Source organism: Vulpes vulpes, chromosome 5 (assembly GCF_048418805.1).
Source record: "Vulpes vulpes isolate BD-2025 chromosome 5, VulVul3, whole genome shotgun sequence".
Classification (NCBI taxonomy): Eukaryota; Metazoa; Chordata; class Mammalia; order Carnivora; family Canidae; genus Vulpes; species Vulpes vulpes.
Window position 1 is genome coordinate 33,493,618 of NC_132784.1, and position 12,966 is coordinate 33,506,583.

A 12,966-nucleotide genomic window follows, 5' to 3' on the forward strand; every position below is an offset into this window, starting at 1 on the left:
CAAAGACCTGAATATCCAGGATTCTAAATAAAGAATATTATACTTCATAATTTCAAAATATTTCAGAAATAAAGATATAAAACATACCTGTCATCCAAGACAATAATAATTTCACCGTGTTTAAAGGTGAGTTCATTGTCCTCAACGGCTTCAAAATCATATAAGGCTCTTACTTTCCTTGCAACTTTATTATTTAACTGAATTTCTGCAGATGGATATAAGGATTTTGTTTCTGCATGCTGCTGCTTCTGCTCTTGCAATGATAATTCAATAGCTAATTTGAAAAATTAAAATGCAAAAAAAAGACAGAATTCTGATTTTTTCAAGTTTAAAAAGAAAGGTTTAATAATATAATACTTAATAAGAATAAATCGAGTGAATATTTTATTTGTCCAATTAAATGCTGAACAGTTAGCTTTCTTGGGACGTGGGAGGACAGGGCAGAAAATCATGACATTTTTTAAAATAAAGTTTTTGCTCATTCCTTATTATCACAGTCTGTCATATACAGCAGCTATTATTTTTATAGCAAACAGATTGTGACATTATAATATGGGTAGCTTTCCATATAGGACAAGCCGTGAACATATTTCTGTGCTTGACTCATAACTTTGGCATTAAAGAAAAGGTGAAATGAAATCTCCCCAAAGGTAGGACATTAAATACATATTACTGACGAGGATTATGAATTAAATCAATCTTGTATCCTGTTCAGACCCTACTAGATTTGAGGTAAAATACAAAAAGTATAACCCAGTTTGATTATAATTTTTATTTAAATAAATTGTTCTGGCAAGGGTGTTTTAAGCAACACTAAATTATACATGCTTGAGCATTTACCTTTAGCTATGTCCTCATCTTCTTTGTTTTTGTTCGATGATGTACCATTCTTGGCAGCAGCTGAGACAGTCTGTAAATGTATGAGGAAAATGAACACAGCCACCGTTTCAAAGAAAACACAAGCTCTATAATTACTCACACATGTTAATTTTTTTAAAAACTGACGAGTTTCTTTTAAAAGTGAAGTTCTTTGTAAAAATTTTAAGTAGCAGTCTTCAAATACTAAAATAAAACATCATGGTCTTCAAGAAAACATTATAAACTCCACAAAGGGCATGAACTGGCTTCCATTTTGCATACATCTTTGTATCTGACACAGAACATGGGATACAGAAAGTACTTAAATACAAATATCTCCTGATTGTACTTCCTTGGTCTCAACTGTCCAAAGTATCTTAGTCAGTGAGGAGCATCAAGCTCCAGGAGAAGCGGCAGCAAGAAGCCATGAAAATTACTGAAGAGAAGAGGGTGGACAGAGACAACAGGTGCACTTCTAGGAATACATGTTAAGCTCTTTTAGTACTTATTGTACTTGAAGCGTGGTAGCTCTGTGCGTGCAGCAGAGGACTTAGGAAGGTCATGCTTAAATTTACAGGCATGGAGGACAGAGATGTCCAGGGTCCTGAACCAGTTCTTTAAACCAGTTAAAGAACCAGTTTTATACACAGTTCTACAGGTTTTTGACATGCAGAAGATAGAGCAGAAGAATGCTTGCTTTTATTACTTATAAGATTTTTGTCCTCGAATGCTCCCTTGAGCCCTTAGTTCTGGTCAGCTCTAAAGATCCTTTGTGTCTGTTTAAAAGATCCTTTTAGTCTACAGTCTAAATAAAAATAAAATATACAGTACTCCTCCTCTTAGTTTTTTTCCCTAGCCCGTATCCTAATATTAAGTAGAAGGCAAGAGGCACTGAAGCAAAACTCAAGATAGTATTCTTCTCCCACACTTAAATAGCCCACTCTGTGACTCATTATCCCTACCTCCACCCTTGTCCTACTAAAACTAGTCTCTATCTCCTCAAATAAATTTCTAGTCTTAGAGTTCCACTCATCTATATGTAAACCATTCACTCCAGACATATTCACTCTTCAACCAACAGGTCTTGACCCTTTTCAATTCCATGGATTTGCTCCTATCAGTCCTTCCCTAACAGGACCTCTTCCCTCTTCCCTCCTATTATTGAAATACATTCCAGTCTAAAAATTCTACCTCTTTACCATCTCAGTCTGTTGTCACCTCTCTCTTCTGGCATCTAGTCTTTGTTACCCCTCCCCCATCCATATACGTCACTTACAATTTAGTTATTTTTCACATGTAAACAGTTACCCTCCAAATTTACTGTAAATTTCTTAAACACAAGGACTCCCTCATACATCTATGCCTTTTGCATGATTCTAGACTTAGAGTAGCATCAGATTATTTATGGCTGATTCACTTCTCAAAGTTCTGATATGTAGAAGAAATTCACTCAAGAATTAGAACACCTACTAAATATAAGGCGCTATCTCAGGCACCTGGAAAGTAGAGGTGGGAAAGGATGATTAAGATAGACCTTGCCTAGCTTTTATATAAGATACATACCCTCAAAATAGTGTAAGGTAAATCATGGATCTACATGAATCTCTTACCTGAGAACCTACTGGAGGAAAAGTAATCCCTTCTTCTTTCATAGATTTAATAGTTGCAGATATTAGACTAAACTGAGGATCCTTCTGAAACTCTTCTGACCACTCCACCATTAAAGATTTCAATTTTTCACATACTTTAGGATGAGCCTTTTAAGGGCGATGCAATGAAAGAAATAAAACTGTGGTTAAAGCACTTGAATTATTTAACAGAGTATTACCACCCAAATTCTCTCTTTAATTATATAATGATCAACAAAAGTCCAGCAATCCCTAGCCTAGATGAGTGCTTGATAAATGTCTATTTTCGTTTTTAAGATAAAGTTGTTTCTAGTAAAATTACCTATTAAACATCAATTTTTAACTCTTACTATAATGACATCAGATCTTTTATATTCAGAGGTTATTTGTTCTATGTTTTCTTAATATGCTCAATATTAGATTAAACTTTTTATATCGACTAACCTAAAATTCCTGGATTTTTGCCACTAATAACAACAGAAGCTTCAGAGTTTCTATCCCAAAGAAATCAGTTAAGAACAACCCTACTGTGAAGACCCCTCAATCCTGCTCTAAAATAAAGGTCCAATTTGCTTGCCATCTCTAGTGTGAATGTACAGGATAGTGGTCAATCTGGACTCGGAAACCTGGATCTGAATTTTAGCTATGTCACTTACTAGCTGCACAACCTGGGGCAAGTAACTGAACTTCCCTCTAAGCCTCAGCTTTTTCATTTATAACAGGAATGACAAGAGAATCTAACTTCTAAGGATTATTAAGAGCATTAAACATGACAATATATGTAAAATCCTTAAAGCAGTGACTGCTTACTAACTCTAAATAAAGATTAGCTATTATCACTAGTATGCATGCTTTGGGAAGGAAAACAGTTTCTGGTGCTACAAATGAAAACATCTAAGTTTTAGAACAGGAAGTTTATCTCATTTCAAACTTAGCTAAAAGTGATTTCATTTATAATACAACTTTATTAATGCTATATATAGTTAAAATGACACATAGTATATGTACTTTTTAATGACTTAAATTGCTTCTCTTTTTAAAATTTACCTTATTTTTTATCACAGCACGTACTTCTGTTGCAAAATCACGGGAACATACTTCTAAATGAAATATCTTTCCACAGTTTGCCACACAAGCCCCAAGAAGCTATTAATTAAAATAAAAATCAACATACAAATGTTGAAATATTATCTTACTTAACTTGCTGAAATAAATACACATTTAAAATTTGGGTCAGATAATAACATGACTCTTACTTACAGTTAATGCTTGTAGAGCAACATGAGGAACCTTATGATTTACCCTTTTCATTATGGCTTTTAGGCAATCTTTTGCTCTAAGGGGAAAAAAATGAAGAATATTAAGTATTTATTCAGAATTTCAACTTAACCATTAAAAATGTAAGGCATTCTACTAGCAAATCAACTTTAAATTTAAAAATAAAATCCTGCAAATTTTACTTCATTAAAGGAATAAATCTGCAAAATGATTCCATGCAGTACTTTGTTCAGAGAATTACAGAACAGCCCCACACACACACTGCAAAAAAGGAGCAGCTTGTTGCAAAGGTTGTATATTCCAGAATTAGACCCAAATAACTTCCAATAGATCAACACAAGAGAACTATGTCACATAAATTATCTTCTCATTTCTTCAAGACAGATTTAGGATTCAGACAGAAAATTCTTATCTTAAAAAAATTATAAGATATACAGTCTTCAAAAGGTGTAAAAATAAACATATATCAAGGTACTTAGAAAAGCTGTAAAGTTAAATGCTTTCATCAGTCTTCTAAAGTATGATCAGTTCACCTTAATTGTTGCATTCTGCCCTCAAAGCACCCTTTTTTATATTCACTTTATCTTTTTGAAGGGCTTCTTCAGTGTATTATGTATTACATTATTGTATTTATCTACTTAATTATTAAAAGACTCCCATCCATGTCTAAGTCAAAGGGGAATTCCCTAAATAACTAGTCTATTCATTGTTAACATGTGTCACTATTGGGTCAAAGTTTTAATTATGTATTTTAATATATCTCAGATTTTCAGCTGAACTCTTTTTCCATTGTTCTTTTGGGATAAAATTAATCCCATAAATTGGGCCACCAGGATCTCCTAAGTTTTGTCCCCCAAAAGTAAATAGTAAAATCCCATTTTCCTTTCAAAGTCACACTGGGAAGAGAGACATAGGTCATTAAGCTACTAGACATTCACCGGGCATAACTGGGCATCTTACCCATTAGGAGTGCTTCCAACTTTGTCACATATGTCCATAATAAGACTCCAATCTTCTGTAGTGTTGTACTCATTTGTGGCTTTTTCTGTAAGATATAAGCATACACAAAAATTAGGACACATTGCACTTAATGATAAAATACCAAGAAAGGCACAGTAGTCAAGAAGCCCTGTTCTTTGGCCAAATATAAAAGAACCACAGAAAAACTTCAGAGGATAGAGTACTCTTACTATTTTCAACTTTAAATTATATAACTATATGAATTAAATGTTCCAATGTACACCAGTAAAATGTCTTCTAAATAGTTAATACTAAAGAAATTACAAATCATCAATAACTTTATCCAAATTCTAATTTGGAAGAAAGCCTTAAGAATGTATCATCATTGGAGCACCCTGGTGGCTCAGGTGGTTAAATGTCTAACTCTTGATACCAGCTCAGGTCCTTATGTCAGGGTTGTGAGTTCAACCTCATGTTGCACCTAAAAATACATCATCACATAAGGAAATATAGATTAGACTGTTAAGAAAAGCATTGTTTTCAAAGAGCAAAAAAAGGAAATGATTAATAAATTACAGTAAATTCAGAGAGTGGAAAGTGAAAGTCAATTATATAGAACTAAATGTACAAAAATCCTAAAATATAATGATTTGGTTTACACTGAGTTTAAAAAGCTAATAATAAAATATATAACATTAACATAAACTTCCTAAACAGCTTTACTGAGATATAATTCACATCCCAATACAACTCACCCATTTAAATGTACAATTTGACTTTTTTAATATATTCAGACTTGTGCAACTGTCACCATTATCTTAAAAAGAAATCCATATCCATTAGGAGTCTCAGCCCAATGTCCCCCCATAACCTCCACCGCAGACAATCACAAATCTGCCTTCCGTTTCTATAAATTTGACTAATCTGGACTTCTCGTATAAATAGAATCATACAACATATGGTCTTTGTGACTAGTTTATTTATTAGAATGTTTCAAGTTCACCCATGTTAATGCATGTATCAGTCCTTCAGTTATTTTATTGCTGAATAATATTTCATTGTAGATATACCTCATTTTATTTATCCATTCACCACTTGAACATTCGGTTGTTCAATTTTGTTTGTTTTTTTAACTTTTTGGCTAATGTGAATATTGCAACACAGCTATGAACATTTGTGTGCAAGTTTTGTGCGGTATATACACGTCTTTCTTTGGTATTACCTAAGAAAAGTGCTGAGTTTGCCTAACTTTTTTAGGAACTGGCAAATAGTTTTCTAAAGCAGCTGTTCAATTTTACATTCTCACTTTATATAAATGTTTCACATCAAGTTTTAAAATACTCAAAAATGCACTATATTCTTTAATGATACTTATATAGGTAATACAAAAAATATTAGCATATGCATAATAATGGTAAACATCAAACTGGAGGTAGGACGGGGTACACAGAAGCTTACTTGTATTTATAAAGTTTTGTTTATTAAGTTGTGCATGGAATATCTAGAGAGTATTTTATGCTCAGCATGTCTTATAATCTTAAGTATTTCATAATTGAAATTGAAAAATTTTTAAAGTAAATTTTTTAAAAGCACGGTAAAAATATGATGACTGAATTATGTTGCAGTTTTACTCTACTTTTATAAAATTTTGAAATCAAGAAATATTTTTTCTCTGCTAATATGGGGGGGAGTGGGGATATAAAAACTACCACTTTTAAAACATCACTTTATCTCTTCCCTTTTTAATAGATCTATAATTTCAAATATGGCCAAACCTGAGTATTATATATTCATATAGGCCTATCACAGTGATAAGCAGGAAAGATGGTAAAAATCTAGCTGTTCCTTTTTTAAAGGCAAGGGATAATAAAAGAAGCAAAAAAATAATAATAATAAACAGGCTTAGCAAACTCAGCAAATAGGAAAGAGAAATACAGAATCCACTTAACCTCAGTTAAATACAGGAACTCACTTTTAAAAACCATGCAAATTGCTTCACACTATTAATGGATGGAAAGCCATTATGGTGACATACGTGTTGAAATGACAAGCCATAGGTTTCAGAAAAGTAATCTGTTTTTGCCTACCATAAGTTCTAGACTCAAGCACCATGCTATGAGGTGGAAACATACCTACTCGGGTCTAGTTTTTCCCTTCTACAAAGATGATTGTTCTACATGGGAAGTCAGGCTACACTGTATATTTTAGAGGTTTAAAATACTTAACTATTTCTTAGTTACATATCTAATAAATTCAGTGAACTTAAAAGTATAAACGAGGAAAAAAATTAATTCTACCAATCTCTTTTGAAACTATGATGCTTTTCTTTCCAGACTTTTTTCTACATGTATATGGAAAAATACTAAAAATATATGTAAAACTAAATAAAATAGAGTCATAAGTATGAGGCACTTCCAAAGAGAGCACGTAAAAGCTGGTAACTCCTTCCCTGCCAAAGTCATGAACAAGTTCAGAAAACAAATACAGAATCACTGCTAGTGCTAATAGAAGAGGTAGGTGTACTAGACAAATGGGCCTGCTGATGGTTAACCTCAGAGCTGCGCCTGCCAGCACAGACAGGGGCTTACCACTGCTGGGAGCGGTCCCTGTCCCCTCTCCCCCCGGCAGGGGTAAGCCCCTACATAGCTTATACCATTTAGGAGGAGACAAAACATGACTCATCGGCTGCTGTGGGAAGACTAGCTAGCTCCTACACATCAACGAAGTGCATCCATAAGGCCAACTATTCTCAAATTTACCAATCAGATAAGTCATTACATCAAGGATGAAGTGACTTAAAGGAGCAAGAGCGGACTCAGGCCAACACTAACGGAACACCCTTCTTAAGAAGGAAACCTCAGGGCAGCCCGGGTGGCTCAGCGGTTTAGCACCGCCTTCAGCCCAGGGCGTGATCCTGGAGACCCGGGATCCAGTCCCACGTCAGGCTCCCTGCATGGAGCCTGCTTCTCCCTCTGCCTGTGTCTCTGCCTCTCTCTCTCTCAATCTCTCTCTCTCTCTCTCTCTCCTCTCTGTGTATTCGCATGAATAAATAAAATCTTTACAAAAAAAAAAAAAAAAGGAAACCTCAGAAGTAAAGAAAAAGTATTTCCCACTAATACTTGTGATCATACTAAATGTATAATCTGCCAACCTGCATTTCCACTTATATAAACAATCTCTCTATATTCATAAATATATACCTATACCAATATTTTTTAATAACTGTATACCATTATATACAGAGTGGCCACAGAGTACCATAGCAAGCTCATGAGAAGTTATCAACACATTGTGATTTTAAATCCACTCAGTGTCTCTGTTATACTTACTGGTACCACTCATATTGATGCCCCACATAGAGTAAATATAAAACAATTAAAAGAGGTCAGAATTTGGGCAGCCGAGGTGTCTTAGTGGTTTAGCTCCGCCTTAAGCCCAGGGCATGATCCTGGAGACCCAGGATCAAGTCCCGCGTCGGGTTCCCTGCAAGGAGCCTGCTTCTCTCTCTGCCTGATTCTCCCTCTGCCTGTGTCTCTGCCTCTCTCTCTGTTTCTCAAATAAATAAATAAAATCTTTAAAAAATTTAAAAAATATAAAAGAGGTCAGAATTCATGCAGAGGCCCTTCTGCAGATGTTGCATAGTGTAAATCTTTTGTCTATTGGATGTCTCTGCTCCACTGTCTTCTCCTCAGCCCCCAGAATCAATGTAAGCTCCATGATGGCAGGAATTTTATGTTTTGTTCACTATTATTATTTCCAGTGCATAAATATCTGGAGCACACAGTAGGTACTCAAGTAAGCAGTGGTTTGATGAATAAATGAATGATGCTGGTTGCTCCTCCATATCCTTTACCCTGAGTACAATGATGCCCAATGTGGTCTCACTAAAGTCTGTATAAAGTTTTGGACCAGTAGAGCTTCTGGGCCAGCAAGTTTGCTGAGCAAACATCCAAAGGGACTGCAAAGGATCAAACTTCACTAGCAACATCATGTGAAAATAAAGAGCAATAGCACTAGTGGGTTTTATGAGGTTCCAGTTCCCTGCTTGTTTACTGAAGAGGAATGACAATACCTTTGGGCGTCTCAACCAAGGGAAGCGGGGAAGGGAATGTCTGAAGAGGGAAGCAAAGGGATTCCTGTGCTGTGCTATAGAGGTAACTTTGATCTACAATCTGAAGAGCAAATCAGATGTATTATATATGACTTGCCAGCTTCATGCTCATCTTTTCTCTTTGCTTTTTAAGTTCCTTTTTTTTTTTTTTTTGATAGGGTTTTGTTTTTGTTACACAGACCTATCATCCTTTCCTTCTAAAGTATCATCTGGTACAGTGTTTACAACTACCTGATGATTACATGTTCACCTATATTATCTTTTGTATATATATGTATTATTTCTCTTTTAAATGTAAATCTTTAGTCCTTCTGGAATTTCATTTGGCACATGGAATGAAGCAGGGATAAAAAAAAATTACTGATTATTTGTTGGTAGTTCCAACATCAAGAATCTATCAATTCCTCTTTAATCTGAGGAGCCAGTATCATCATTTACCAAATTTTCTCAGTACACATATGCGTGAGTACAAAGAGTTGAATCTGACTTTAGAACATCTAATAACCTATTACTGATAAAACTCAACTTGTAATGATTACTTTTTCAAATTCAGTCTGTGATACACAATTAAATGTGAGGCCTATTTAATACCTACCAAAAACACTTCCAACAATTTCAAAAATATCCAAACCATATTTTTACTTGATTTAATTTTTATAAAAATGGAAAAATCCTAATTTGAATACTCTATCCAGCATACTTTATGCTCTACAAATATAGGACTCACAATTACTCTTTTAAAAAAGTATAAAATCTGAAGACTTTATAATGGCCTGCCAAAAAGGATTTCATTTTTCAAGTGAACTAAATAACAGTTAAATTATGTACTCAGGAGTATTTTAAACTCCTGGAAAAAATTTTAAGTATTATAATTAAGGAACCATTCTTGTATAGCATTGTCACTTTGCCCACTGTTGGGACCATACCTCACATTATCCTGTGTCAGATGCATAGAGGGGGGAGAGAGTTTAAAAAGGCTTCCTGGGGCTTCAATGCTAAATTTCCAGGGTTTGGTGGGTGTAAATCATAACGTTTCATCACCAGGTTTTGATTACTGCACATAAAGAGCCTCAAATACACTGAAATACTTCACAAGGATTCTAACAAGATCATATTCAGCCCATCAATAACTATAAAAAATTAAAAAGGCACCCCCTCTACACAGTGCATTGTGTTCAACATACAACTTTAAAAAGAATTCAAGTCTACCCATAAAACTTTTAATGAAACAGGCCCTACCAATAATTTTTGAAATTTAATTATATAAAAGAAAAATACTCATAAGACATCTGTAATACTCCTCCTACTATGTTTGGAAAAAAGACCCATGACTGGTCTGCTTCCAACCACGGCAGAGTATCTGCTACCAGATTTGTTATTCTACCAAAACCAAGTACGGAACAGGCCACAATAAATGAGGCGACTGTTTTCAGGAAATGAGTAAGGCGGTGCAGATCTGAGATCCTTGAGGGAAGGGAACTAGGAAGGCCTCACGATGGCCCCAGCTTTTGCCTGTCCCACCACAAGGAGAACTAGCCTAAGCAGAGCAGCTGAGGGTAAAAAGACCAAATTTCTGGGCTTTAACTGGGTCCGTGGGTCAAGGGCTAGGCTACCCCAGAGTCTCCGTGAAGTAGAGCAGAGATCACCCATGAGGCTGAAAGGTTCGGCAGTTCAGGGAGTCTTGGCAGTTCCTGCTTACTATGGACTGAATGTTTGTATCCTCACAAAATTTAGGTACTCAAGACTCAACCCACAGTGCTGCTGAATTTGGAGATTGAGCCTCTAGAGGTTAAAGGAGGTCCTAAGGATGGGTCTCTAACCCAATAGGATTAGTATCCTGGTGAGATGAGCCAACACAGAGCTCACAGTACCCTACTATCCCCCTCATACAAGCACAAAGGAGAAGTCGTGTGAGCACCCGATGAGAAGGCCGCCATCTGCAACCCGAGGGAGGGGACATTTCACCAGACACCAACTGTCCTGGGGCCTTGCACTTGGACTTCCAGTCTCTAGAACCATAAGAAAATCAATTTGTTGTTGAATTCACCTAACCGGACGTATTTTGTTATGGAAGCCCAAGTGGACTAATACTCCACCCAACTAGGGCAGAGAGAACATTTCAGCATTCAACTGAAATACCAAAGAGAATAAGGGTCCCCTGTAATTTCCATATCAAAATAGGCCTGCCTCATAAAGAAAACCAAGCCTAACAAAAACCTTAAAGATTCTCCCATATTATAATTACGTGACAGAACAAAATTCAACACTCTTTAAAGGAAGACAACATAATTTCACCTCCTTACAAAGAATAATCGGAGCGAACAACATAATATAAAAATTTACCACTATACAAAAAAAAAAAAAATCCCATAATCAAAATAAGAGTAATCAATAAAAAAGGATAATAGCATAATTCAAATATCAGAATTAGCAAAAAAAAAAAAAAAAGAGGTAATTTATAGCAGGTATTATCAAGAACTTAAAGCAAAAGGTGATCATAATAAGTCAGTAGATGGTGAGTGCTCAGCAGCGAAAAGGAAACTATAAAATTAGAATTTCTAGAACTAAAAAGTGTGATTATCAACTAAAAAAATTCACTAGATGGGGCTTAAGAGCAGAATGGAGACTGCAGAAACAATGAACGTGAAGAAAAATTAATAGTAGTTAACCTAATTTGAAGAATAAAAAAAATTTCTTGGGCAGCCCAGGTGGCTCAGCGGTTTAGCATCTGCCTTTATTAGCCCAGGGTGTGACCCTGGGGTCCCAGGATCGAGTCCCACGTCAGGCTCCCTGTATAGAGCCTGCTTCTTCCTCTGCCTGTGTCCCTACCTATCTCTGTGTCTCTCATGAATAAATAAAAAATCTTAAAAAAAATTTTTTTTAACTGAACATGAATAGTCTCAGTATATTAACTTTTTAAAAAACTTGCAATGTAACAAATTACTCCAAGTTAGTAGATTAAAACACCACCTATTATCAGCTCATAGTCCTACAGTCAAAATCTAGGTAGGCTTGGCTGGGTTCTATAGAGTATCACAAAGCTTCTTATTGGGGATTTGGGGTTATTTAACTGAAACATGATAACTAAAATTATGCATATGGGAACTATATAAAGTGAGGATTATCTATACATTAGAGCAGAGTTTAAATCTTCCCTCAGGGGCTCCCAGATGGCTCAGTGGTTGAGCCTCTGCCTTCAGCTCAGGGCGTGACCCCGGGGTCCCAGGATCGAGTCCCACATCGGGCTCCTTGCATGGAGCCTGCTTCTCCCTCTGCCTGTGTCTCTGCCTCTCTCTCTCTCTCTCTCATGAATAAATAAATAAAATCTTTAAAATAAACAAATAAATCTTTCCTCAAATGTGCATGGAACTTTCAAAACATGGAAGTAATCCAGGACAATATACATGGTATGGTCTCTTTAAAAATATACATGTTTTTAAAATTAGACCCAGTATAATACCCAATTACATGGAAATTAACAATGAGGGCATATAAATAATTGAGATTACAAGAGGGAAATATAAAAATTTGTTATAATTAGTATACAACATATCAGTATCTTGGGATATAACTAAAGCAATGCTTAGCTCTTAGAGGAAAAATTGTCTTTTATGTATTAATAAGAAAAAGACCAATTATTTTTATACCTTAAAATCATAGTAGGAACATAGGAGAAAACTGGAAAAAAAATTTTTTCAATAGAAGAAATAAACTAGAAAATGGAAAGTAAGTAAATGAATAGAATTCATTTTCGGTATCTAACAGAAAACCACAGCTGACAGCTCTTACTAAAGATATAAAAATGTTCTTTCTTTGGACCAATTCATTATAAACTAAATAATTATTGATAATGCATGAGAACCAATTCTTTCTAGCTTATAAATAAGTCATACATGTTTAATGATTAAAATAATGACATATTAATTTCTAGAACACACAATTTTTGTGTAAATTTAGACTAAAATATTTATACCCAAAATTTCAATCTGATAGATTATAAATATTTCACCTCTTTCTCTGACTTCAATAACAACCAAACTTGGCATTCTAGAATACCTGGGTTTAACATACATTTTCTCATTTACTCCTTCCTCCTCAATATTTTGATTTGTTTGGGTGTATTTCATTGAT

General features: G+C 35.0%; 1 protein-coding gene across 8 annotated transcripts in view; it reads right to left on the reverse strand.

Moving 5' to 3' along the window:
* STAM2 (signal transducing adaptor molecule 2) overlaps positions 1-12,966 on the reverse strand; it is a 45,147-nt gene that overhangs the window by 24,267 nt on the left and 7,914 nt on the right. For 7 of the 8 annotated variants that reach the window (XM_072757811.1, XM_072757807.1, XM_072757809.1 and 4 more), the window contains exons 2-7: positions 4,725-4,809; positions 3,747-3,822; positions 3,534-3,632; positions 2,469-2,615; positions 841-910; positions 88-274 (exon numbers count right to left, since the gene is read on the reverse strand). In XM_072757811.1, coding sequence (XP_072613912.1) covers positions 88-274; positions 841-910; positions 2,469-2,615; positions 3,534-3,632; positions 3,747-3,822; positions 4,725-4,809 — 664 coding nt within the window. The remainder of the gene's footprint in view (positions 1-87; positions 275-840; positions 911-2,468; positions 2,616-3,533; positions 3,633-3,746; positions 3,823-4,724; positions 4,810-12,966) is intronic. The other variant, XM_026008034.2, reaches the window with a different exon arrangement.